Source organism: Lachnellula hyalina, assembly GCF_007821495.1.
Source record: "Lachnellula hyalina strain CBS 185.66 chromosome Unknown contig00049, whole genome shotgun sequence".
NCBI lineage: Eukaryota > Fungi > Ascomycota > Leotiomycetes > Helotiales > Lachnaceae > Lachnellula > Lachnellula hyalina.
Genome location: NW_022157163.1, coordinates 7911 through 32624, shown reverse-complemented (window position 1 = coordinate 32624; position 24714 = coordinate 7911). Strand labels below are relative to the sequence as shown.

Genomic DNA, 24714 nt, shown 5'->3' with positions numbered 1-24714 from the left:
TAGAGAAAGCATTGAAGTTCAGATGTCACGGTAGACATGGAGAGGTGGAGTAAGAAAAAGCAAAGGTGAATTAAAGCTTCACGGAGCTTCACACGCGACGCGGATTTTGATATCGGCTCACCGCCCGATAAGATAGAAAGGGATAAATTCCGGGGCTAGCTTAGGGCGGTTTTCTATGGCCATTACTTTTATTTATGGATAAATACACACACTCTCTCTCTACAGTTCTAAACACCTCTTACTGAATTCAAAGTCCTGCTTTTTCTCTCTTGATTTTACATTTGTTTGCTTCGCAATATCAATCCTTGCACATTCGCTAACCCCTCCCCTGTACAGGGGTTTGTGCGACCTCGAGTTTTATATATATGAGATCTATGAAGCGTTTTCTTTACATTCATTCTCTTTTATGCTTTCCTGAACCCTAAATACACCAATCGAAATGAACAAGCAAAGCAAGAAATAAGCTGTTCAACTCTACAATTTTTACTAACCCCAGATTCCAACTCCTAATAGTTCCTTCATATATCATTTTCCTAGCTGTTGCACCTTGTTTGAATCAAACCCCAAACGCCTAATCCAAATTATCATATCTTATACCTCAGCCAAAATAAACCCTTAGCAAACACCCGCGTACCATTACCATCAATCGTTGTCGTCCTCTACAGCAGTACACCCCGCAAGATCCACCTCCCAAGAACCCCCACAGCAACCGCAATGCCCACCCCCACAAGCATCAAAAACACCATGACACTTTTCCGCATCCGAAACGCATCGTCCATCTCCGCCTTCATCATCTTGCGCTGCTTCGTATGCCAATGCCACGGCTGCTCTTTACCTTCCACATTCCCATCCCCGCTGCCCCTCTCACTCTTTGCATCTGGGGACCTAACATAGGAGTAGGGACTTGGGTCCGGTACGCGCTTGAAGATCAGGGAGTGGATGAGTGCTTTTCCACGGGCGAACGGGGGCGATGGGCCATTGTTGTGCGTGTGAGTGCGCAGGGCGTGGTTTCGGGAATCGATCAGCGCGAGGCTGAGGAGGAAGGAGATGAATGTTAGAGGTGCTATGAGAAGCTATGTTTTTGTAAGTATATTCCTCTCCATCAATTGGAGGAGTGGAAGGGCCTTACTCTAGATATTGCGCTCTCCTTGGGCGCTGCTGGGGAGGGAGGTGCGCGCATGCCATTGGGTGGTGATTGTGGTCGCGACGACATGATTCCTTTGTGCTTGTCTGTTTTATACGTTGCAGACGTCACAGAGAGATATTCTGGACGTATTGTATAAGATAATCATGGTTGAATGGGAGAGTAAAAGTATATATATTCAAGGGCGAGGACGAGGCTATGTCGGCAGTGGCGGAGGAAGTGCCAAGGAAACGTCACCGCAAGCGCCACAGGAATACGCGTATTGACATTGACAACCAGCCCTTTTGCAACTACATCGTGAGAGTTGTTTTGGGACTAGATCGACACTTCAAGTAGCTGTATTCTATTTGGGGAGATGTGTTCTGTACCTACTTCTATGCTATCATTTATGGCATTTCTTTCTTTTCTCTACCATTTACCTTCTTTCTTCCTACGGAATGCATTGTTTGATTTATAGAGACAATTGCCTCGCTTTCTCCTGCAGCTTGGCAGCTTTGCAGACTGCCAGGTTCATACACAGGTACTCGCATTATCCCCGAAACTAACCAGTTCATTTGTTTTGCTTTTGCCTTTTTCAAATATAAGGTACGGACGAGTACGGATGACGAGGGGCTTCGCTTAATGAGGGGTAAAAAGGGGGAAGAGGGACTAACGCGGAACACTTCAGCCCCTTGGCCATAAAGTTTACGTCCGGTGTAAAGGTCTTATGGCAATGAAGGATGAATTTGACATCTCACTTTGCTTCCTCTTCTCTAGACGCATTGTATACATAATGCCAGGTCTCTCTTGAAGTTTACGAGAGGCACTCTTGCAAGTGGGCGACCATCCCAATCCAATTCAGCTCTCAAATTCAGGGTCGCTTCGCTAAATTAAGCGAATATGAATGTGAGGAAAAATTACTCGTCAAGAACAAGCATTGAATGCAAGCTAAAGCTCGCCATAGTGCAGTGTCGTTAAAGAAGTGGACTGGAAGGACAATGTCTGTTGGCACTTTGGCAGGTGTACTGTAGCCGAGCTGGCGAAGCAGGGTAATTACAGTACCACTTCCGACTTGAGTACTAAAGAGGGAGAACAATGAGTGTATAGCATGACCTTCCGAACCTTGAAAACACCGTGATCTATATTCTTTTCTAAATCATCGTGCTTGTCTATTCCCCAAATCAACTCCTAGAAAGCATCATATGTTCCCATTTTGCATCCGGTATTCATCCAAACGTCACACACCCTCACTCTATTTGAGGTTCTTAATCAGTTCTCGTATTTGCAATATTCAGCACCAAGATATCTGTTGCACCCATTGCAGTCAATTCATCCATGACCGTAGCGATCTTCTTCTTCTCCACCATACTGCTTACCGCCATCCAGCCTTCTTCTTCTAGGGCGTTGATGGTCGGGGCGCGTTTGCCGGGCGTGATTTTGGCGGCTTGGACGAGGTCGGTTCGTTTGACGTTGTATTGACAGAGGACGTATTGTTGGGCGGCTGTTGTTGTTAGAACGGTCAGGAAAGGGAGTGGGGAGAGAATTTACTGATGACTCCTCGTATTCTTGAGGCAAGGAGATCGACTAGTGCTGGATTTGAGGGGTGTTTCGACTTGATGAGAACGGCTACACTTGATACGACCGTGTCAATGGCTTTCAAACCAGCAGCTTTCATCGTCTCTCCGGATTCTATTTCTAATTAGCAGTCGCACTTGGATTGGAGACGGGGAACTCACCAACTAGATCGACAATCCCATCCGCAACCCCCAAAGCGCAAGCAGCCTCCACACTCCCACTTAGCTCAATGATATTAGTCCTCAGTTTCCTCTTCCCCTCCCCGTTTGCGGCATCGGCCTCCTTCTCTAACCCCGCAAAATACTCCTCCGCCAAGTGCACAAAGCTGGTGCCAACATTCTTCCCAATCAGATCTGAAGGCGTGACATACTGCCCTTTAACCGGAACTTGGACTTCTAGTTTACACGCCCCAAAGCTCAAATCCATAACCTCCTCGCATCCTAATTGCGTATCTGTTTCGATTGGTGTAGACTGACTTGACTCGGCTCGTTCTCGCCTGGCTGACGTTACAGCTGCCTCATGTTCAGCTACTGTGTCGCGACCGGTTATACCCAAGGAGACACGTCCTTCGCCGACGAAGGTGGGGATGTCGGCTGCGGGGAGGAAGACGAGGGCTATGGGGAGGTTCTTGACGAGCGCGATGTCGAGACGGGATTCGCGACGGAATTGGATGTCTGCGCCTTCGAGGAGATTGAGTGCTGCTTGGAGTAATCTTCCCTCTGTAATTGGATGTAAGTCTACTGAAAGGCTGGTGATATTGGGGGCATTGACTCACTCTTGGGGACAGCAAATAGGAGTCTGCCTTCTAAGCTTTGTGGTTTGTTAGCTGAGAATTCGAAATGAGAGGGCTCTTCGAATAGAGGCATTGTGAGTTTAGTGAAGAAGAAGGGAAGTGTCCTACTGATTTACGAGATCCATTGTGAGTCAGGTAAAGTTATTCAATGCAATGCAAGTGAACGTGTCCGATGGCGGGGTCGCCCACTTCTCGCCCAGTCCCTGACAATCCAGGAGAATATAGTGCTTCGGGATTAAACACCGTAGAAGCTGCAATGCAGATGCAAGAGATCAATTGAAAGAGTGATATTCGCGGTGAAAGGTGGGATTGACTAGGTTGGGGTTGCAGTAGTGAAGTATTTGTTAGGTAGTGTATGGTTGCGGTTGTGCAGAGCATCCAAGTACTAAACAAATTCTTTTGCGGTCTCGCGGTGCAGTCATTGCATTGCCCCACGTTGTCGCTGCTTTAATGTCGCAAGTAGAAGGGAAAAGTGGCCAGAGCTAGGGGTTTCTGGGACTAGTGCAGAAATAGACGTTGAAATCGCACACTACGAAAATTATTGAAGAATTCCCGACGTCGACAGCGAACTTTTGACTCCACCACCACAACTCCAACAAAAGAATCCCTCTCCGCGCATCCATACAGTCAGTTGCATCGATATCGAATCCAGGACTAGAAGCTAATACAAGCAGCAGATCGCAATCATGGAATCCTCAAAGGTCCCCGTCAAGCTCGTCAAGGTCACTCGTGTTTTGGGCCGTACCGGTATGTCCCAGCTTCGCAAACGAGGGAAATAGGAAAAATAAGGATGGGTTCTGATGGCATATAGGTTCCCGTGGAGGTGTCACTCAAGTCAGAGTCGAATTCATGGACGATACCACCAGAAGCATTATCCGCAACGTCAAAGGCCCAGGTACGAATTTCTAATACTGCGATTCCGAGCGCTTCCAAATCTACAACATTGTGATTTTCTTCGACTGGTGGATGATTTTCTTGGAAGAATTGAAACTAAATGCAAGGACGAGCTGCTAATGAATCCCCTACAGTCCGCGAAGACGACATTCTCTGCCTCCTCGAGTCCGAACGTGAAGCCCGAAGATTGAGATAGGGTTGCTTGTTGGTAGGAAAATGGGTTTTGATTGATTGGCGCAAGCGTTTGCTGCACGCTGGGCATTGTATACTGAGATATCTGCTGGCTGGAGGGAACTAAAGAAGGCGACTTTCGGCAGACACAAACAAATACAACAAAGCTCTTTCTACAAACGTTGCCTTACCGGATACGTTGATCTAGTGTGATGCTTCTATGCTCCTGGGAGGGTTGTGAAAGACTGTAATTTGGCCTCGAGGAAACCCAGGTTTGACAGGTTGCAGAGGGGGGAGCTTGTAGGAAAGTGCAGCTGCCCATATTAAGGATTTGTCTGCAGTACAGTTACATATTGGACATGTTGCAAGTGCACTGAGGGTCTGATGCGCACTGCTTGCAACACGAACGAGCATTGGGTTGGTAGCTCCTGTCTTCCCAAATGTCTCCCTGAAACTACCTAGGTAGAGCAGAGGCAAATTTGAGCTAGTTTTGACTACGCCCAAACATTCGCTCACATTCTGTTGCTCTGTGCAATCCAGCAGTTATTCCTTTTAGCATTTTCCCCGATTCCCCTTCTTCCTTTCCCTAACCTCACATTCAGATACAACAATCTTCGGGGATTCAGGACTCTTAGCGTTTAGCTTCCAGCACTCTCAAACACCAGGTCTCGCTCATTTCTTTTCGTCGGATGAATGGAGAGGCTCTGCTTCATGGGATGGCTTGCAGATATTTGTTGATCAGGGTCTTGATACGAAAGATGCTTATAACTGTTTACAATGAGAACTTTTGTCATCTTGCAGCGACTACGCTCACGGCTAGCTATATTATGGGTTTTAGCCTATCTTCAATGGTTTTCGGAGAAAAATCCAGCACAGATACGAAGGGAGTCATCCAGCGATGACCCTTAATGCCAAGCCGTCTCACTTTCATGGAATGTTTTTATGCGGCGGTAGCGAACTCCGTATTCTGATTCAAGATCACCGAGTTATAATTGTTTTTTGAAGCGTACGAAAATAAAGCCCGTTATTGCCTTTTAGTCAAAGTGACACAGATCAATCAAGGGCATTCAAATTCGAGGCCATATCTAGTACCCTTCCAAGCCCTACAGGGAAGCTCAGCGCAAAGTAACCCTTGACAACTTTTGCATCTCATCTTGGATGCCACGTCCTGCCAGGCATTTCTTGGGGCTAACCTACCCGCATGATAATTCTTACTGCCTATATCAATCCTTAGCATCAGCTTTGAATGTAACCGTGAATGCTACACCTGCATTTCTGCGTTTCTTTCCAGCTCTGATGGCGTTCACTTGGATGGTGTTTGCGTGCCTTGTACATGTGTGGCTATGTTGTCAGTACATGGTTTCTATGCTTGCATCTTCAATGCTACACAGGGTACAGACACTCCCACGTGGTATTCATGCAAGTAAGGTATCATTGCATGTTCTGGATCAGTTACATACCTACCAATATACGCTTTACACGCCATGAACCAAAGTACATATTCCATATACGACTCTTTGCTGAGATTCCATTGCATAAAGCTTTTCCCTAGTTGTACTCCGGACATCCGTACATTTGTACAACCACACCGGGCGAACCCTGAGGCTCCTCTAGAGCACTTGCACAGATCCCATTGAACGGGGACCTGGGCCTGGACTGCACCACCTTCATACACGGGATCTATCCGCGGGATCTATTTGCGGGATGTTGCACAGGAGGATCTCGGGTGGGTCCCATGTGATACCTTTGGTGCACATGTACGCGTATTCAATTTTCTTGGCTTTTGGCCTTTGGGATCCTTCGACTTTACGCTGGCCCGGCAGCGGAGGAGCTTCCGATTGCGACTTCAAGTGCGCATATGACATGGGGTGGGCTTGGAAAGATCTTGGCTAGTCCGTATGCTTTGCGCTGATTCTTCGTGCGAGGGCATTGCATCCTTTACATGCTGACAAGAAATATAGAGTACCAATCAATCACTTCGTATTCCCTATCAGTATACCCCAGAACTCGGGATGGATTGCAACGGCACGCTTATTAGGTCTCCCTCGCATAGCTTGGCCAGCCAACGATATTTCTTCTTCGAGCAGCTGCAAGGCATATTCTGTACTTGCGGGCGTTACGCCCGAGCTGTGCTCGGATGAACTGCACGTGGTCATCCTTGTACGTTATGCACATATGCACAGAAAAGGCGGGAGGGGGCTCGTCTGCTGTGCGACTCATTAGATTACACGGAGCACGATACGGCTGGATTTTTCGTATGCCGTTGGCAGTGTCTGATTTTCTATTTACAGACATGGTCAGTTCTTCAGCAGGTAAGAATATCTGATGATTTAGCTAGGGTTGATGAGATTGATGAGATAAATATGATAATGGAGAGAAATGTTCTCAGTTATTAAGGTTCACCGATGTCAAATTTTAACCATCTCGATTCAGGACTGGCATGGAGCACCGGCAAGGCTGAAGAGTTGAGGATTAGTATTGTTATTTATTTGTCTTTATGCATTGAATTGTAGTCTGTCGCATGAAGATGCCGCCGACATTTAGCTGTATAGAGCTGTCTCTATAGTGCCCGACTTTCAGAGCTACAGACAGACCGGAGGCTATATTTCTATGTTTAATAAAGCTATGTAAGTTTTAAATATTGAATGCCGCTTTCGTCTATCCTTTGCAGGATTTTTGGCTTGGTGTTAACACCTAAAAGTACGACACAAGCACGACTACTCCACGCATAGCTTCAAAACACGTCGAAGTATTTGAAAGCTAGGTGGATAAATCTACGCTCTCGGTAAATAATTATAAACCTTCCCCTTCGATAGGACCAAATAGCATCTCCAGGAGCAGGTCTACTTACTAAGCGAGAAAAGGGCAGTGAAAAGGTATGATTGTTGATAAGAGATTTAACTATCTGAGTTGGACGCGTTAATTATTTTTATAGAATAGATTTAAAGTGATATATAGTTCAAGGCGTATTGTCCGGTAGCAAAGCGCGAAAAACACATAGAAACATGCGAGTCAGGCTATATAGACTAAGTTCCGTAGTTGGATCCTGATATATAAGTCGTCAGATTAGCATTAACCATCGGTACGTCAAATGACATGTTTTTAAATACCTTCTATGTTATTATAGTATTTTGGTAATGATCCATACGTAGATCATCAACGCCTTGACACTAGCCCTTGATAGAACCCCTGAGCAGATCAAGTCGATATCCGGAGCAACTCGAAAAGGAGCAGGGGAAATTGAGGACCTAGGTAAGGGTCCGGATTAGGGCATCGACACCCTTGAATTCTATAATGAATTTAATAATATTTACGAGTCAAACTCCTCAATTTAATATCGCTTACCATATATCGCCACTGCCACAAGGATGTCAATGCAGACTTCAGGGGCTAAGTCGCTAAATCTAGGCGAGATCCCCTGAATTATTGGAGACGACATCTGAATACCAAACCAGAGACAGACGTGGTTCAAAGATCATCAGCAAATTCTTGACGAGAGCATAGCACCTGAGTCTCAAAGCCTTAAACAAGATAACTGATCTCTTATTTCTTGAGGTACACTGAGGCATCCGGCCGTAACGCTTAAACTTAGCTAAAGACTCCACCGAATCACACCCTCCCGTCAATCCGTTTGCCACCCTTCATCAAAACCATCCCCATAACTTCCGCGATATGAATTTGCGAACACTTCCCTTTTGATTATAGGCGGTGTTGGAGTTGAAGGTCGCAAAAGGTGACTCTCCATCGTGTGATTTGACATCCCCATGGGGATCAGGTTATTCGGGGACAAGTTGACAAGTCGAGTCGGATACTCTCGCAAATTCAGCAGCTCCTTCATCTTTGTCGTACTTGACATGGGGTTCGTCATCATCACCTTGAATATGGGAACCAGAGAACTGTCATTAACAATGCGTTGCAGCCAGTCCAAGACAATCTCCAGGTCCTTGAGTGTTAATGTCTTGTCAAAATATGAAATTGAGTCGATGATGCAGTAGACCGTGGTGTCAGCCGGAAATTGGTATAGAAGTGACCAAAGAATGTCGCAGAGACTGGCTAAATTATGCTGCTCAAGCTCTCTCAGGTACCTTCGATCATTGATGAAGTCCAGGTTCAGGATCTTCAATCTCTCCAGCTTCATCAACAGCTGCACGATGAGAGAACGAACAAGTCCATTCGGACCATGCCAAGGATCGCTGGTAGCCGTATGCAAATTGCAGAAGAAGTGAGCCACAACCTCATCTGGGTGGACTTTGACCATTCCCGCGATGAACGTGGCTGAGAACACCGATATGGCCGACATCCCAGGACCACTTGAGCGAATGTTGGCGTCGACAAGAATCATATCGGGGTCATGTTTATTCATCCATTGAAGAAAGCGATTATGTCGTAGCAGTGACTGGACTTGACCCTGGATGGACGTTGAGAATCTACTCTTCTGCATCAGAGCGCGGTCAAAGTCATGGTTGGGGTGCTGGAATATTTGGTCCAGGTCGACTGGCGGGCCCCTAGTGAAGTCTGCTTGGGCAAGAACTTGGAAGAACCGATCGACGCTGATAAGTGCTCTATGCTTTCGGGCATTGTTGGCCCGTTCTTGTGTTGGCCTGGAAGTCCTGGCGTTATTCTCTGTAAGTTCACAAGTCAGCGAAGGTGTGGCTTTTGAAGCTTCGGCGCCCTTTTTCTTCACTTACTCCATACTTCAGAAAGAAGCTCCAAAAGCTCGTTTCTGGTGACAAGCTGGTCATTCTGCATTGCATGCTCACATATGCCTCGCGTAGTTCCCTGCGCTGCAATTTGCTGCTTCCTATGGAGTGCGCCAGCAATTTTGTCCGCAAGCGAGTCGGACTGTAGCTCCCGACGGAATAATTCGTTTTTCTCGCTCTCACTCTTCAGGAGTATAGCGTTCTCATAGACTGTTTTCTTTACGTAGGTCGCGCCAACCGTCAATTGTTTCATATGGCCATGGATCTCGCCGACCTCACCTCCGTACTTCTTCACATCAAGATGAATCTTGTTGGCCTTGATAGCGGTATATTGTGTCACCACTTGTGTACCCTCAATAGCTTGATCTCGAGCTATGCCAAGGGCTCTCTCAAATTTGTTGGTGGCCTCTATTACCTTTTGCAGAACTGTGTCAGTATCAGGAGGTTGCTCCTTATGTTTGAACTTTGGAATGAACTTTTGCCCTTGCATCAAGATCAGCATGCTTACTGCCACTGAGTTGGTGTTCATTTTGTTACTTACAGTTCGTTCTTTCCTTGGAGGTCACGAGGATCATATCCTCGATAGAATCCACAACGGCCTGATAAAGCTCATTCGCACAGTTGTCGACCTCTTGATTAACTCGAAAGCTCCTTTTTGTAGGATTCGCTCGGGTGAGAGCATCTCGCAATCCGTTGAACGTTTTAAAGATGTTCTTTCTTGCTTCTGCCGATTTTCCGGCAACCTGGTAGAAGTGAGTCCTAAAACTCCTCAAGAAGTCGGTCATGCAGCGCCGGACATGTGAGACGAACCTTGAAGACCACAGCGAGACCTGTCTTCACAACAGCAAGTCCGTAAGCTTCTGGTATCAGGGAGACCCATGGGTCGATTGCGTCCTTGGCGTCGCCTATACCATACCAAAGCCTGTGCCAGAACCCGTCCGTACTATCCTTGTACTTAGTTTGCATCTGATTGATCCTATCCCCAAGTTTGTCCCACGAATTTTCACTGTCTCCTTCGTATGGAATACGCAGGGTATTGGGTATATAAAATTTCAAAGCTTGAGCCAATTGCCTAGTTTTGTACATTAGTCTATGATTTGCAAGTACGAGTACCTAGGCTGCCTCTGCTTAGTCGAATGCACTTACAAGTAAGGCTGAAATTGCGGGGGCACAAATTTGACAATTTCATGATCAAATTGGGATGAACCTCCCATTCCATCGTGAACCTTTTGAGCTTCAGAGGTAATGAAGGCCACAGCTGTCGTGACCTCTCGTGTGCCGGGGTTTTCCCAACTTGAACACATGGCTTGTAATAAGAAGTTGGCCACTGTCCACCTTTCAGACTCTGAGAAGTTCCAAAGGCTACTCTAAAAACTTTTGAGGTCGAGAAAGAATGATGATGGCAAGTATAAGGGTGCGAAGGCCATGAACCTCTCCACTGATCTCAAGAATGTTGCTACACAATGTGCACTTGGAGACGGCGTGTCCAGGACGGCTGGTTATCAGACGCCTTGCGAAGAACCACTTGTCTTTGCAGGTCCTTGTAGTAAGCTCTCCGCAAGAAATGTATGCAACGCAAAATACCGTATTCAAGTGTTCTCCTATGGGATCCAACCGCCCCCACACCTTTCCGAAAACCCACTCTTTTCCGAACCCCAGGCAACGCCAGGGCGGAAGCGCAGGGTTTGACATAGGATCGGGCGTCTCTGTGCTGGCACACAGCACAGATCAATTGACATAGGACCACCGAGACTGGCAATAGCGACGTCCAAAACATCTGCAAGGTATCGCATTGGTCTTTTGTCGTCGAGTATGGAGTATCAACTCCTGCGGGCAGGATTGTGAAATCGGCTCGCCTGCCAATAGTAGCAGATGCTACTGTCTCATTGCATATCTTCAGCTTGCTTACTCCTCGCATTGTGTTCAGCCTAAAGAGAATTTCATATTCTCGGTGGTTGGCAATGCTTGTGATTACAAACCGCAGGAAGAGCAACGCAGCCTCGTCAATTTCTAATCAAGTTGCTCGATAGTCAATATAATCATCAAAAGGTTGTTATTTGCTAGACGTGTACTCTGGCTGTCGAACGCGCCCTTCTTGTTACTGTTGCTTGTATGTCAGCGTTGTTCCCCTAGGTTTGCATTCAGTCTCACCAGGATATCTAACTGACCCATTGACCCAGCTTCTGGAGCATACTTTGACAACTCACAACATTTTATGATTTCACGGCCCGTTCCGGAATTGATCAATATAGGTTTACCAGGTGCTTCACTCAGTAAAGCGCAGCATGGACAACCCCCCCAATGCCGTTGATGAGGTGTCCAGTAGCCCAGCCCCAGCCCCAGTAGAAGACCTAGTCTCCCCTACGGAATACCCTGTGGATGTCCCCGTCGACTCAACCAAAGACGATGCAGAACTGTCAGACAGTCCCAAGAAGAAAGATGAAAAGGACGATTCCAAAACGAAGGAACAGCTATGGGCAGAAGAGCAAGAGCAGATTCCCAAAGTCGTCGACGTCAAATGGCTCGACTTCGAACATTTCAAGAACCGGTACAACCCAAAGGAGGGTTTTGAGATCATCGAAGTGCTCCGAGGCCACAAACAGCTCCCCAACGAGATCATGAAAGAAGAAAAGCAGCGAAGACCCGTGAAGAATCGAAACGCTAGGTCGGTGACGTCTAAGGTCCATTCTGGGTCTACTTGGGTTCAACGTGTTCGGATACAGTCGCCACCGATTGTTCTTTTGCTGTCACGTCTCACTGGTCACGACGATACTTGGAGTATCCACAAACCTCAAGTATTTTTCCGCCCTTTCCGGACGTTCTATTACTTCCTGCCGCAAGTGAAGAAGTGCCTCAAAATTCTCGAGAAGAGATGGGGAAAGGCTAATGTAGAGGGAAGCGTTGAAAAAGCAATAGCCGTTGAAAGGACACAAGCCAAACTTGACGTGGAAATCAAGGCCGAGCGTTTGATCGAGGAGGACGCCAATGAAAACGATACTAGGGACATCTCCGACCCCGAAAGCGAGGATGGTTTTGTACTGAATGATAATGTCGGACCCATGGATCCGGAGGATGCCATCGCTGGAGAGATCACAGACTCCGTCATTGCGCTCCGACATCTTAAAAAGTACGTTCAGTTCGTGGAAGAGAATATTATGCCGGATTGGGAGAAAGCTGCAACCAATACTCACCGTCGGGTTCGCTTCTTGGATCTATATATGTACTTCCAACCTGGCGAGCTTCTCTACGTTCCTCCAAAATCGAATTCATTGAAGCAAGACGGGGTCAAGATGTATCAAACTGCGTGGAGACTTTACAGCAAGACGCTCGATACAGTGCTGGATGATAATCCCGATGACTTTCAGCCTATTGGGCAGCCGCGTGCCAATCGTCAACTGGATCTTATTGCCTACTATATCGATTACAATGGACATTAATATGGACCAGTTGAACGCACATGGCAAATTGAATACTACGAAGGCGAACAGGACATTACGACACTCGAAATTTATCCAATGCGATTTCTCAAGGACTGCGACAAGATGAAAACCGAACTTCATGCTCAGGGAATAGCATTTCAGAGGGTAATAAGAAAAAGGCATCTCTACTACGACGGCTGAACGCTTGCCCATGGACCGACCGGAAATGGACAAGACGGGAATTCAGACTCGGAGTCAGAGCGAAATGACCCTGAGCACATTGAAGGGGATGTCATCATTGACTTCGTCGAGGGGTATAAGGCAAAAACATCTATCAAGATGCCAACATTCCTCGATTCCTCAATCGACGACAGTGACGTAAGGAAAACTGGCTATTTGATTTTACCCTACCCCCTTCCATCATGTTTCGTCTTATGTACTCCGACTACTCCTTACATACTTCCCAAACTGGAAACATAAGCTCTTTCTACTCCCGAAACCTTCTTGGATAGGAAATAACTAACTCCCCCATGATCTAGTGGCCGACGGGAGATGATGTACTCTTCATTAGATGTTTCAAGGACGGACCACAGTCCGAGATGCTTGGAGAGATCAAAGAAATCACGCGAGGAAATGAATTGGTTGGCAACTACTTGAAAAGTCGCCACAAGAAACAGAGCAAGTTGCTCCAGACTTGGGAAGCCACATATGTAACGGAACTTGAAGAAGACGATCTCGTTCTGTTGCCTCGCCGCGCTGTCGCATACGCTTTTCGGGAGCGCAAATTCGTTATGCTCGACGTCGAGGTAGTACACAACGTTCCGGCACCAAAGAATGTCTTTGGAGACCTCAAGATCGATGATGAGCACAAGCGCATAGTGAAGTCTTTGGTGAAAGCACACTTCAGGAAGCAAAATCTGCAGAAGGATCAACCAAATGCTGGCTTGAATCAGGATTTGATTCGAGCCAAGGGCTCTGGCTTGTTCATTCTTCTCCATGGCGTTCCTGGCGTGGGCAAAACAGCCACGGCTGAGGCCGTTGCTCAAGCCAACAAGAAGCCCCTGTTTGTCATCACATGCGGTGATCTTGGGTTTTCTCCGAAAGAAGTTGATGATTCTCTCAGAGATATCTTCCGTCTGGCCCATCTCTGGGATTGTGTGTTATTGCTTGACGAGGCCGATGTCTTCCTGACTAGGCGAGAACATAACGACTTGCAGCGAAATGCCCTCGTGTCCGGTCAGTATCTGGCTTGAAGGTACTCTACTATTTTAAAATCATGCTGACATGTTCCTAGTGTTCCTTCGGGTGCTCGAGTACTATAGTGGCATTCTCTTCTTAACCACGAATCGGGTGGGAATCCTAGACGAAGCTTTCAAATCCCGCATCCACGTCAGCCTGTATTACCCGCCACTGAGCAAGGAGCAAACCCTAGCAATCTTCGAGGTCAATATCCGAAAGCTTTATGATATCGAAAAGGAGAAGCAAGAGCTTCAAAACGCCAAGGGCCCACAGGCTCCTAAGCGGCTCGAACTGATAATTGACGTCGACACCATCAGGGATTACGCGGAATGGCACTATGACAATCATGGGGCTCGCCAGCGCTGGAACGGGAGACAAATCCGGAACGCTTTTCAGATTGCCCACTCACTTGCGGACTTTGACCTCCAGAGGACTTCATTGGATGATTGGGAAGACAACGATGCCGATATTGATGCGTATGCCGAGAACAAGGGAGCTGACAGTGGGCAGCAGGCCGCATCCACATTAGACTTTCGGCATTTCGAGATTGTTGCCAAGGTCATTGAGAAGTTCGAACGTTACCTCTTCCGTGCCATGCAAGGCTATACTGACAGTGATCTCAATCGAACAAATATGACTCGAGACGATGATCATGATCCTAATAAGGGGGACCAAGGGCCCTCATACCATCCACTATTCCAGAGGGCTCAACGTCAGGGTAATCCATCAATGGCTCGTCGTCCCCGACAAGAATTTGCCGGATATACAGCTGGTCCGGGGCAACTCCGAGACAGACGCCCGAGCCAACAACCGCGGCCTAGTTACAGGCCTCCACCGGAATATCAGCCTCCTGGTGCTCCACAGCAGGAGTCACAATCACGACCGAAACAGAGACCAGCACCGCAAAGGACAGCACAAACGGAGAATGATCGCCTCCGTGCCCGTGGCTCTCCCTCCAAAGTAACCCCACGCTCCAAGCCAGCGCTGGACCGACGAGACGATTCTGGGTATTCGGCATGGAGCACAACGACAGGTGGTCCAAGCCCTGCCGCTTTCTCCAACGAGGAATATCCCCTGAATGAGGATGAGGAGGTGGAGGGCGGACATCAGGACTATGTTGAAGAAGATGATCAATACTATGGTGAGTATGAGCAGTATCAGACGAACGGTAGATCGTAGTTTGACGGCTTTTCTTTGATTTCAGTGCGTCTAGAAACTGTGTTGTTGAAGTGATGGAGAATTTTGGTGGCTTCCTTTCGGCTTCTTTCCTCTGATCCAGTAATGCTATCCACTCCTCAGGTATCATTCGGGAATATACGGTCGCTTTCTGCCTTGTATCATATGAATTCGATCCTGTGAATCCATATGCTTCTCACGTCCATTCCTGGCAAATTTAACGAAGATTTGGCGTCTTTGAGAGTTATCTTGTGCCTTCGCAATCCATTCATATCAAAGTTTTCGTCCCATTCGAGCAGAGAGCATGGAACGTAACTGATGCTTGCAACCACGCTCACGCTCCAGTTGGGGCACTTCAGGCTGACCTCCCAAGAGCGATTCTCGTAACTTAAGGGAAAGATGACGGGCCTTCGGGGCTGCAGGTTCTATTACAGCCCAGTCAATGAACATCTTCGTATTGAATCTTCAACACTGCTCTCAAATACCTCCTCGACGAATCAGCTCTTGCACTTCAATTTCTCTTGGGCAGACACACTTGGTAACAACGGTCCAAGAACATTCGAGTCTTCGTTCTCATTCCCACCCATTCCCTTCACCTATCTCTCTTCAACTTCGGTGGCAAGCGGTCGGCGAATATCCTCGATGCCGAGTCTCCCGACACCTTGGTCTCTGACACGAGTCGCGACTTCCTATCCAGAGATACTCCGATGGGAAGCGGGGAACCGATTTCGCTCCTTCTCTGATTCCAATTATAGCAGTGAGATAGGGAGCCGAATAGGGCTGCGCGACATTTCCAATTCCTTGTGTTGATGAATTGGTGCTGACCGTGGTTAGAGTTGATCCTAGTCTTGGTAAATTTATCAATTCTTAATCAATTCCTGAATTTAACGTTGAATAAGAAACCAGGGCTAGAGGCAGCGATCTTTAGTCGGTTCGTCTGCGCGGGAGTTGTTAGCGCTTAGGCTAGGAGATGCGCCCTGAAAGAATCCGTTGCGAGGTCGTCTGCTAGGGAGGGCTTACAGTATAGTCGACTGATTTGCAGACCAGATAAGATAAACATAAATACAGATGTCCTCGTATTATTATATGGGCTGACTCTGTAACGGGTTGGCAACCGCACTCACTCAGGGAGCGAAGAGTGATTTGTGCATATAGCTTTATATATACGGAGGTAAACCCTCGAAATTTTGTCGCTGATATAGGTAGGCAAAGGGGGATTTTGATGTTCTTAGAAGTATTATTACGGTCTGCATAACCTGGGCCAATGAGAAAAAGTCCTCCAGGAATATACTTTTGAGGCGACACTGTTGAATTACAAAATATAACACCCGCCTATCCATATCATTTCTCTTCCGGCGTAGGCCCAGTCTCATAACTAACCACGAAATCTGTTTGCTTGCTGATACCCTCCTTCTTATTCTTCGCATGATCGAGAATACTTTCCTGGCTAGTATTCCCCTCGCTTGTCGCGCGGATATGCGTTGTATTTGTCCTAGTCTCCGCGTTCCGTATATATCCCAAATCATAACTCTGGATGTACCCAGTGGTCGTCCTTTGTCGAGGATGAGAGTTGGAATGGGGGCCGGAGCCATAGAAACCGGGGATATGAAAGCGTCTGAAGAGTGGGCGGAGAGTTGCGATAGAAGCGGCGATAATTGCCAGACCAGTTTCGACTAAGGTCCAAACCAGGGTTTCCGAGGGAGAGTCTATAAAGTAATTAGTGCATAGAGAAAAGGCTAGGGAGGAGAGAACATACAAAGGTTATCGTTGACGTCTGCAAGTTCTATCACATACTTTAAACGAACAATGGTAGCAGTACTCGCGCTGAAACCATTAGTCTATACACTGGAGATTCAGCGAGGGTAGACTTACAAAACTCCTAATCCCAAAATCAATAATAACGACATCTTTACCTGCAGCGACATCTTGATATCCCATAGCATAGGCAGAGGCAGCAATGCAAAACCCCAGTCAAATAGGATGTCCATAGCCGAGAACGCATACGCCGCATTCACGACTACAATGGCATCTTTACAAGTCCCTTTTCCAGAAGTTTGATCCCATGCGTACGACACGGGGTAGCATTGGAAAAGAACAATAAAGAATGAGATGATTGTCCAAAGTGATAGAATTATCATCGAGGTGAAGATAATATAGCGGTACACTTTCGCGCCGTTAGGTGTTATGCGCAAGAGAAGGAAGCCGACAGATAGTTTGATAATTGCTGTTTCCGGGATATAGAAGAGTTCAGCGAGGGTTTGGTACTATATTACTCTAGTTAGATGAATTTTGCAACATGCAAACCATGGCTTTTGAGACAAACCTTGATCGCTTCTATAGCATTTTCGGCGGTGACATCGGCATTATGACGTCCTGTGCCATAATGAACAGCAAGAATCAGACAAATACAGAGAGCAGTAAAGACAACCTATGACTAATTAATATAGTAACGTTATATAACTTGTCTCTCGTGAAATGGTTATGACTTACTTGTGCTAATGCTATCAGATAGTCATCCAATCCCAACGCCTTAACGATCCTTACACGCACAATGCATCGCAAACCGACCGTCACCCATGTAACAACAAGAAAAGCAATAGTAAGTGCCAACAGCGTTGGCCCCCTATTTTGCATCTTTGAAAATAGCACGAAACTTTACATTGCAAAAGTCCAAGGAAATAGGAACCCGCCGGGCCCTGCAAACCTTATATGGGATCGATCAAGCGCAGCACATTGTTACGTACAGAGTGCAAATAGGAGAGCGCGGGCTTCTCTCGCAGTCTACTTCCAGCCCAACTTTGATCCCGGAGACATCGAACCCAGCGCGGAGCGCAGCCGAATGGCTAGAATATGGGGTTAAGCTATAGTAGTTTTTAGTAGCCATTTAATTACCTTGGCTCTTAGCGCCATTGTCGGGGAAAGCATCCCTAGTCCATCTCGAATTGTTGTTAGTTAGGCCTTAGAGCCCCGAACTAATTTTGAAACGCCTATCGATTCATCAAAAAGCTATGACAAAGTAGAAGCTTTCCGCCATAGGGTAAGTATCGACAGAGTCATATTCCGTTTCCACGTTCTAGGTCGACTTCCAACCGCACTCCCAGCCGTGCCGTCCTCGCTGTCTTCCCCTGATATGGGCGGAATGCCATAGAGTGGTGGATCCAAGCGACCCGTCTGGAACCACGGACTATGGACTGCGGGGAAGAGAAGAGGTCGCTGAGTTTCGTGCCTCAAAATTTGAAATTCCTAACCATAACTCAATCACTTTTGTTTCTGCAAACTAATAAAGTCTCGTGATTGATATTGGAAGTATTCGCAACCAAGCCATTAAACCTTTAAGACTTTATACTCCGCTAGAAATAACTTTCAGTGTATGAAATGTGTAGCTTGGGTGTAACGCACAGTCCCCTTTTTGCGTCAACTAGGAGAACGCCACGCCTCAGCTCGTTCCAAGAAGCCATAGCATGCATACGGGTCGCACTAGGACCATGCTAGTCATACATACTAGCATTTTGGCTCAGGTCCGATAGTGTCCATTACGAGTATTTACGTATACTCTATACCCTGTTCCGCCCTACGTACTTGAAGTTTTCAAGTTGAAGAGCTTCATCGTAGCTGAGAAGCTTCACTTTAGAATTGGCTTAGGTCTGCGGTGCTAGGGATTTGCACTAAGATAAAGATCTACGTGACAGCAAACGCAATCGAGTAGCAGGCGAACCCAAAATTGCAGGTGTATTATCGAAAAATACAAGTTTAAAGTCGTTCTTCAAATGGGACCTTATATTGAGATGCAATGAGTGGATATATTTCTTCACTCTATTCTTGCAGAACTATATTCCAGCATTTATTTGTACTTAATCTGCTAGATTTACGGGGTATAACAATCAGTGGATCGGAGATCTGCATCCACGTGTAGTGAAACCCGATATCTATCAATCTCGCATTCGGATCTTAAAGATCTACGTGGCCAGTGGATCATGGTGGCGTTTCCATACTGTAAGTACTCTCTTTTCAAGGTTCACCCTAACCACTCATTTTTCCAGTAAACGTGAGCGCCCCGCACCTAAGATCGGACTCGCCTTTTTTTGGAATAGCCTGGAAAGTGCATATCCCGCATATATGACCAACTCTCTTCATTTGATGTAAATCCGCAGAATAGGGCTCTTTCGCCCCAGTTTTCCATCGAGTAAAGACCGTCTTTAAAAAAATGCGAGTATTAGAATGTGCTACGAAGATCGCTTTCAAAAAAAAGCTTAACTCTTATAGTGCTATACGGCCATCTCCAAACCTAATCTAACGCGTATAGAGTAGAGAAAGAGCCCTATACGCGTTCTAATTGATGATTAGTAGTTGGCTTAACTAGAAAGGTTAATGGCATTGACACAGCTATGTTAATATGACTACCGGTACGTGTTTCCAAAGATGTTATAGGAACAATTTCTATTATCATACGAAGTTGAATTCAAATAGCTTTTCAAGCTATTCTACTTACTCTAAACTCTAAAACAAGGTTAGTAAGAAGTAGATGCATTAACTTGGCACCGGACTATTTCATGCTAAATTTCAGCTAATATAGTGCAGCGACAGACATTAATAGCGGAACTGAAGTGCAGTTTCATGTAGGAGTAAATACTGGTATATATAAAAACTCGAACGGAGACTTAGCAACAGCGTGATGAACAATGATCCAACTAAAGACCTTGCTGATTACCTGTCCTCGTTTCTGGAAAGCATATTTTGGCATCATCGGGCTTGACCAGACGAAAAACAAAGTGGTGAGCATTGCTTCGTCGGTTCCTTCCCCTAATACCGACAGCTCTTCGAGAAGCGCCTGTACCACCAGATTTCCCGCATGAGTATAGATGTCGATATCATGGGGCCCACCACTTCTGCTGGCATGTTTCTGACGGCTGCGGCAAAGCCGTCTTAGATTTCTCGCAGCTTTGTATACTCATTATTTTTGGTTTCATGTTCGTGACTTGATATGTGGCGAGATATTATAGTTGAAGCAGAACGGTTCGAGTTTTCGAATTGCCAACCTGGCTGAGCCACTCACAGTGACACACTGCACGTACAGACAGACACATATATATTGTGGCCATCATGCTACCAACTGGACGGTTGATGGTTACCATACAACAATGAATTTTCTCCATGGACGTTTATTCTATATGCGGCTAGCCAAAAACAGATTTGCCATAAATCAGATCTACATCGCATTGTCTTACCAAATCACGATCCGAGATTCTGCTTCACAGCCTCCTCCAGCGCCTTTAGTACCCTAACATACTCCGCGGCCGGGTCCTTAGCACTGGTATCAAACGATGCAGTAGCAAGCTGTCCGTGAGTTGAATTTGTCTTCATCCAGTCTTTCATTGCCGGACTTTTAGCCTGTGAGTTAACCTGCAACACGATGTTGAGCTGCCTTGTATTTGCGTCGTAATGGCCTGCATCGATGCGGAGCTGGAATTCGGTGTCCTTCGTTTTAAAGGGAACGATACGACTACCGTGGTAGGGTGATCTTCGGTCAAGAGCCTGTTGGTGCTGTCCCTAGCCCTAACTTAAGATTGGAGGTTCATAGGTGGTGCATCATAAAAGGGGCAACGCTTTGAACTGGAAGACGCTCATCGTTCTAATTTGAGCTGGCTGAGAACGCCAATAAGTAGGAACAAGAGGGTATGTATACATTGTATCTTGTCGCAAACACCTTTCTCAGAGCAATCAAGTCATGCCATCAAAACGCTCAGAGCACCCTCTACATAACGACTGGCCTGGTGGGGTTTGTTCCAGGCCCGAAATATGCATTATCCCTTCACCTGGTCAAATGGCCAAAGTTTTCTGGCACGATCTTCACTACTCCCAGAATCCCTGATACTCTCCATCCACTGCGCGAAAATATTTTGATGCTCTTTCGTTGCGACTTCCCAGTTCTCGGCGGGGACCCATCCGTCTGCATCCGCGTCCAGGGCACGCTTGAGGAACATCTTCAACTGCTGCATGCCTTCGAAATCCTCGTACTGCTTTGCGTGCTCGTTGAGCTCTTCTAGCGAAGGTTGGTACGGACAAGACCCAGGAAGCCCTAGCTCGGTCCAGCGTTGCGAGAGCTCGGTCAGTTCTTGACGCAGAGCCGCCGCGCTGTCTCTCCAAGATGCATCGCAGTAGCGGAAAGGCCTGAGCAGAGTTTGATCCATTGCCCTGGCATCATGGAGTTTTCGAGCGTAGCCTATTAATATAACTTCGAAGGTTTTCTTGCATGTCAAGACATCTGTCTCGTGTCTTTTCCTTGCTGATTCTTCTTCTGGACCTTCTACCACAGATCCCTCAGATGTATCCACATTTGAAGGATGTTCTCCTGGTGATAACATTAACTTTTCTAATATTGGGATGTCAGCCGTGGGATCTTCAACTAGGTCCGGTGTCTCATTCGCATATACGAATGTAGGTTCGATACTGGTAGATTGCCAATCGATGATTGCGGTTACGCAGGAAGGATCGTCCTCCGAGACGTAAATGTTTCTTTTGTGGATGTCTGGGTGAAGCAAAGTTGGACTGGCCACTTTTTGGATCATCGGGGCTTTGATCAATTCTGTAATTACTTTCTCGCTGACGCTCAGGAGACGGAGATGCTCTTGCACGGACCCGCGGTAAGGTAGTTCATCTACCAGATTGTTGGCCCTTGGAATTCGTGAGAAGCCGTTATCAATCAGGCCAGAGCAATAGGATTGTAGTTCAGTCCCTAACGAAAGGCACGTTAACATCGTTCATGGATACAATCTTGTGAAGGTTTTCCTGGACAGGCATCAACTTACATGGTCCTCTGTTGGGAGGCCTCTCTTCATAGAACCGAGTCTCTCCAGCGTTACAGTCCCAGTATTGCGTGCCACAGTGAGGTCCGATGCAGAAACCATTCACGAATTCAATTTTTGACTTCGGATCGATCGGCGCATCGGCGAAATATAGACTTCCGTAAGCCGGAAATAGAAGCTTTGCCATCTCAGTCATCATAAAGGTCACTCTTTTGACACACAGCATGTGTTGATGAGGACTCATGGAATGCCATTTCTCATGTAGCTGAACTCCAGGCACGTGTTCCATGATGATGTATTCAGAGCCGATAGAATTACTATCGTCGTCGCTCCAGTCAAGGACTCTTGGAACGGGTATCTTTGTAAAGGACCTTACTGGAGATTGGATTAGCCGATGACTCAAAAATCTTTTGAGTGCGACATCATCATACTATAAGCCATAGTGGCCACTTCGGAGTTGGTGGCCAATCTTCGCGGACCTGCAATACGGAAGGGTACTCTAGCAACGACGCGCAATCCATTGTCCAGGTATAAAATGAAGGCTCTATTGAAACCTCCCTCCTTCTTCTCATACCGAATGACTTTTGTGGCTCCGGAGCATGCATTCACAGCCTTTGCGCATAGTGCGGGAAAGTCGAACTTGATGTAACGGGCTTCGCGTTGTAGCTTGTCGCGATTCAGCCAGCGGCCGGTAGTATAGAGATAAGGATCAGTCGCTGTTGCGAATTCAATTAGCAAGATCCTTCATGGCGCGTATATCATGCACACAGTCTTGTGGATATTCTTTAGTTTCCAGAGAAGGGGCTGTATGAAGTGCTTTTCTGCTGGTTGTTGCCGCTAGAACCGGGTGCGTGGTCTGGGTCGCGAGTGCCGGGTTACAAAATCGTCGCAGCCGTCCTAACATAGCTACAAGGAGAAACGATTATTGAAGGTGGAGAGCAGAGAATGGATGTGAATATACACACACTTGTGGAAAAGCCCTCACATTTCAGTGCGACAATGTTCGAACGGCCGATAGAGCGCTGAGAGGGCATCGAAGCAGAATCTGGTTCAGGTGCTAAGCTACAAATGTGCTAGCGTACCCTATGACCAAATCCCACCTCCTGAGCGCCAAAAGAAGCGCCAAAAGAGACGCCGGTAAAAGCTCACCAAACCACAACCCCACCCCAACTTGCTATTTCTAGCATTAAGACTGTTCTCTAGCCGCCGCTCTGTGGGCGGCGCCAACATGATACAATGTTTTCTCTCTTCCCTGTTTTTTTGACCTAGTCGAAGACGTCTGTCAAAAGATATTCCCGCCGCCCTCAAGCATCGATCTACTTTGAGAAGCATTTCAGTGAAGCTAATCCCCAATCAAAGCTTTAAGGGCTATCTAGCACTGCTCTCGAGACTGGGCGGCAATATCTATGTCGGGATTGGAGAACAGTCTTGGTCTGCGGTGGAGCAGTCCATCCGTGCAATCGCTTTCCTCTTGTATAACGCGTCGAGAACCTTCCTTAGAAATACACTTATAGTTATCATCAAACTTCAGCGGCTATCTGTGTTTCCGATGATCGAGATGTGGTTTTTAAGCTCACTATCACATTGCGGCCCTTGAGTATAAGTATACCTTTAAGTCCATCCGTATTCTAGCAGTACTATATTCACATCTTCTGCCTTCACTATACTCTACAGGATTCAGTTTAATAAGGGAAACCCTCCTATTCCCGAAAATCTAAAACAGACCTTTCTATAAGGTTCTCTTTTCCTTCTAGAACGCATAACTGACATAACAGCAGATCCAAACGCGCCGCAACTATGTCGAAAGATATCTAGGGTTTCTTCTCAAAGATTAAGAGCAACTTCAGCATAGCCAGCAAGTTGAGAGCAGCCTAGAATGCAGGCAGTCGCATTATTCCCTCGCAGAACAAAAGGAACAATGCAGACTACCAATTAAGAATCAACGCGGGAGAATTGCTAAATAGCAGATTCCGCATGATCTATCTCCAAGTCAACAGTCAGGTAAAGAGCATAAAGTTAAAGGAATGGGTTAGAAAGCATGGCACTTATGCTAACCTAGCCAGTACTCAGTTCAACACTTTAGCTAAAGACCCCGAAGCTGAAGCGGATAAGATTCTGGAAGAGTTGGAGGCTATTGCGAAGAATAAGATCTAGGATCAACTTAGGCCATCTTAGGGGCCGTGATTTCTGTAGATTTAGGGTTAAGGAGTAAACCTCCCGGGAATATTATTATAAGGCTATGGATTATATCATAACCTAAGGATCCTATATATTTAGAGAACGGACGGGATAGGTATAGATATACGCCGGCGACCAAATTCCAAAACCTTAACCTATCTAATAGACTTAGTAACCCGTTCCGTGCTTAATATAGCTAGAGTCTTCAGCCTAATGAGTGCATTTTAGCGATGACTTCACAGGATTGATTAGACGCTGGAAAGTTTGCGTTCGTACCCTGACACACTAATCTGGAACGATTCGAATATTTGACTTGTGTTAGTAGCCCGAACAGCTCCTGTCACTCATCCGACTACCCTAGTGTCAGTGAAAAGTCGAGGAACTCACCGGGCGAGTCTAACACGATGTTGGAGGCTTCTTCGAACGATAATTCGAAGGCAAGCCAGGGACGACCAACGTGAGGGATGTCTGCAAAGAATCGAGAGTTGAATGTGTCGAAGGTCGCTGGAGCTGTTGGCCAGAAAAATATCGCATCTGTGTGACTTGACATTGAAGCATGGTCATAGCTATTGATAGCATAGAGCATATCTTTTTATGAGTAGCTACTAAGAAATCGGAGTATTTTTCCATTTACATAATATAG

At 46.5% G+C, this 24714-nt stretch overlaps 7 protein-coding genes across 7 annotated transcripts; 3 read left to right on the top strand and 4 right to left on the bottom strand.

The window, feature by feature from the left end:
• Nucleotides 1-659: 659 nt before the first annotated feature.
• Nucleotides 660-1213, bottom strand: LHYA1_G004181 (uncharacterized protein; the record flags this gene model as incomplete). The annotated part of the gene is made up of 2 exons (XM_031149143.1): nucleotides 660-1073; nucleotides 1130-1213. 2 exons carry the CDS (start codon nucleotides 1211-1213, stop codon nucleotides 660-662), a joined length of 498 nt encoding a protein of 165 aa, XP_031006208.1.
• A 1175-nt stretch (nucleotides 1214-2388) lies between these two features.
• HIS1 (ATP phosphoribosyltransferase) lies at nucleotides 2389-3564 on the bottom strand (the record flags this gene model as incomplete). The annotated part of the gene is made up of 4 exons (XM_031149142.1): nucleotides 2389-2624; nucleotides 2672-2812; nucleotides 2860-3417; nucleotides 3474-3564. The coding sequence occupies 4 exons, from the start codon at nucleotides 3562-3564 to the stop codon at nucleotides 2389-2391; spliced, it is 1026 nt and encodes a 341-aa protein (XP_031006209.1).
• A 613-nt stretch (nucleotides 3565-4177) lies between these two features.
• rps-28_0 (40S ribosomal protein) lies at nucleotides 4178-4581 on the top strand (the record flags this gene model as incomplete). The annotated part of the gene is made up of 3 exons (XM_031149141.1): nucleotides 4178-4238; nucleotides 4303-4386; nucleotides 4520-4581. 3 exons carry the CDS (start codon nucleotides 4178-4180, stop codon nucleotides 4579-4581), a joined length of 207 nt encoding a protein of 68 aa, XP_031006201.1.
• A 6960-nt stretch (nucleotides 4582-11541) lies between these two features.
• Nucleotides 11542-12876, top strand: LHYA1_G004178 (uncharacterized protein; the record flags this gene model as incomplete). The annotated part of the gene is made up of 2 exons (XM_031149140.1): nucleotides 11542-12646; nucleotides 12704-12876. The coding sequence occupies 2 exons, from the start codon at nucleotides 11542-11544 to the stop codon at nucleotides 12874-12876; spliced, it is 1278 nt and encodes a 425-aa protein (XP_031006200.1).
• A 138-nt stretch (nucleotides 12877-13014) lies between these two features.
• On the top strand, nucleotides 13015-16125 carry LHYA1_G004177 (uncharacterized protein; the record flags this gene model as incomplete). Its single annotated transcript, XM_031149139.1, has 4 exons — nucleotides 13015-13053; nucleotides 13215-13911; nucleotides 13970-15055; nucleotides 16118-16125. 4 exons carry the CDS (start codon nucleotides 13015-13017, stop codon nucleotides 16123-16125), a joined length of 1830 nt encoding a protein of 609 aa, XP_031006199.1.
• A 306-nt stretch (nucleotides 16126-16431) lies between these two features.
• On the bottom strand, nucleotides 16432-17724 carry LHYA1_G004176 (uncharacterized protein; the record flags this gene model as incomplete). The annotated part of the gene is made up of 5 exons (XM_031149138.1): nucleotides 16432-16796; nucleotides 16847-16914; nucleotides 16963-17354; nucleotides 17414-17518; nucleotides 17581-17724. The coding sequence occupies 5 exons, from the start codon at nucleotides 17722-17724 to the stop codon at nucleotides 16432-16434; spliced, it is 1074 nt and encodes a 357-aa protein (XP_031006198.1).
• Nucleotides 17725-20891: 3167 nt separating this feature from the next.
• AIM9_3 (Altered inheritance of mitochondria protein, mitochondrial) lies at nucleotides 20892-22797 on the bottom strand (the record flags this gene model as incomplete). Its single annotated transcript, XM_031149137.1, has 4 exons — nucleotides 20892-21823; nucleotides 21897-22268; nucleotides 22325-22609; nucleotides 22662-22797. The coding sequence occupies 4 exons, from the start codon at nucleotides 22795-22797 to the stop codon at nucleotides 20892-20894; spliced, it is 1725 nt and encodes a 574-aa protein (XP_031006197.1).
• Nucleotides 22798-24714: the final 1917 nt, after the last annotated feature.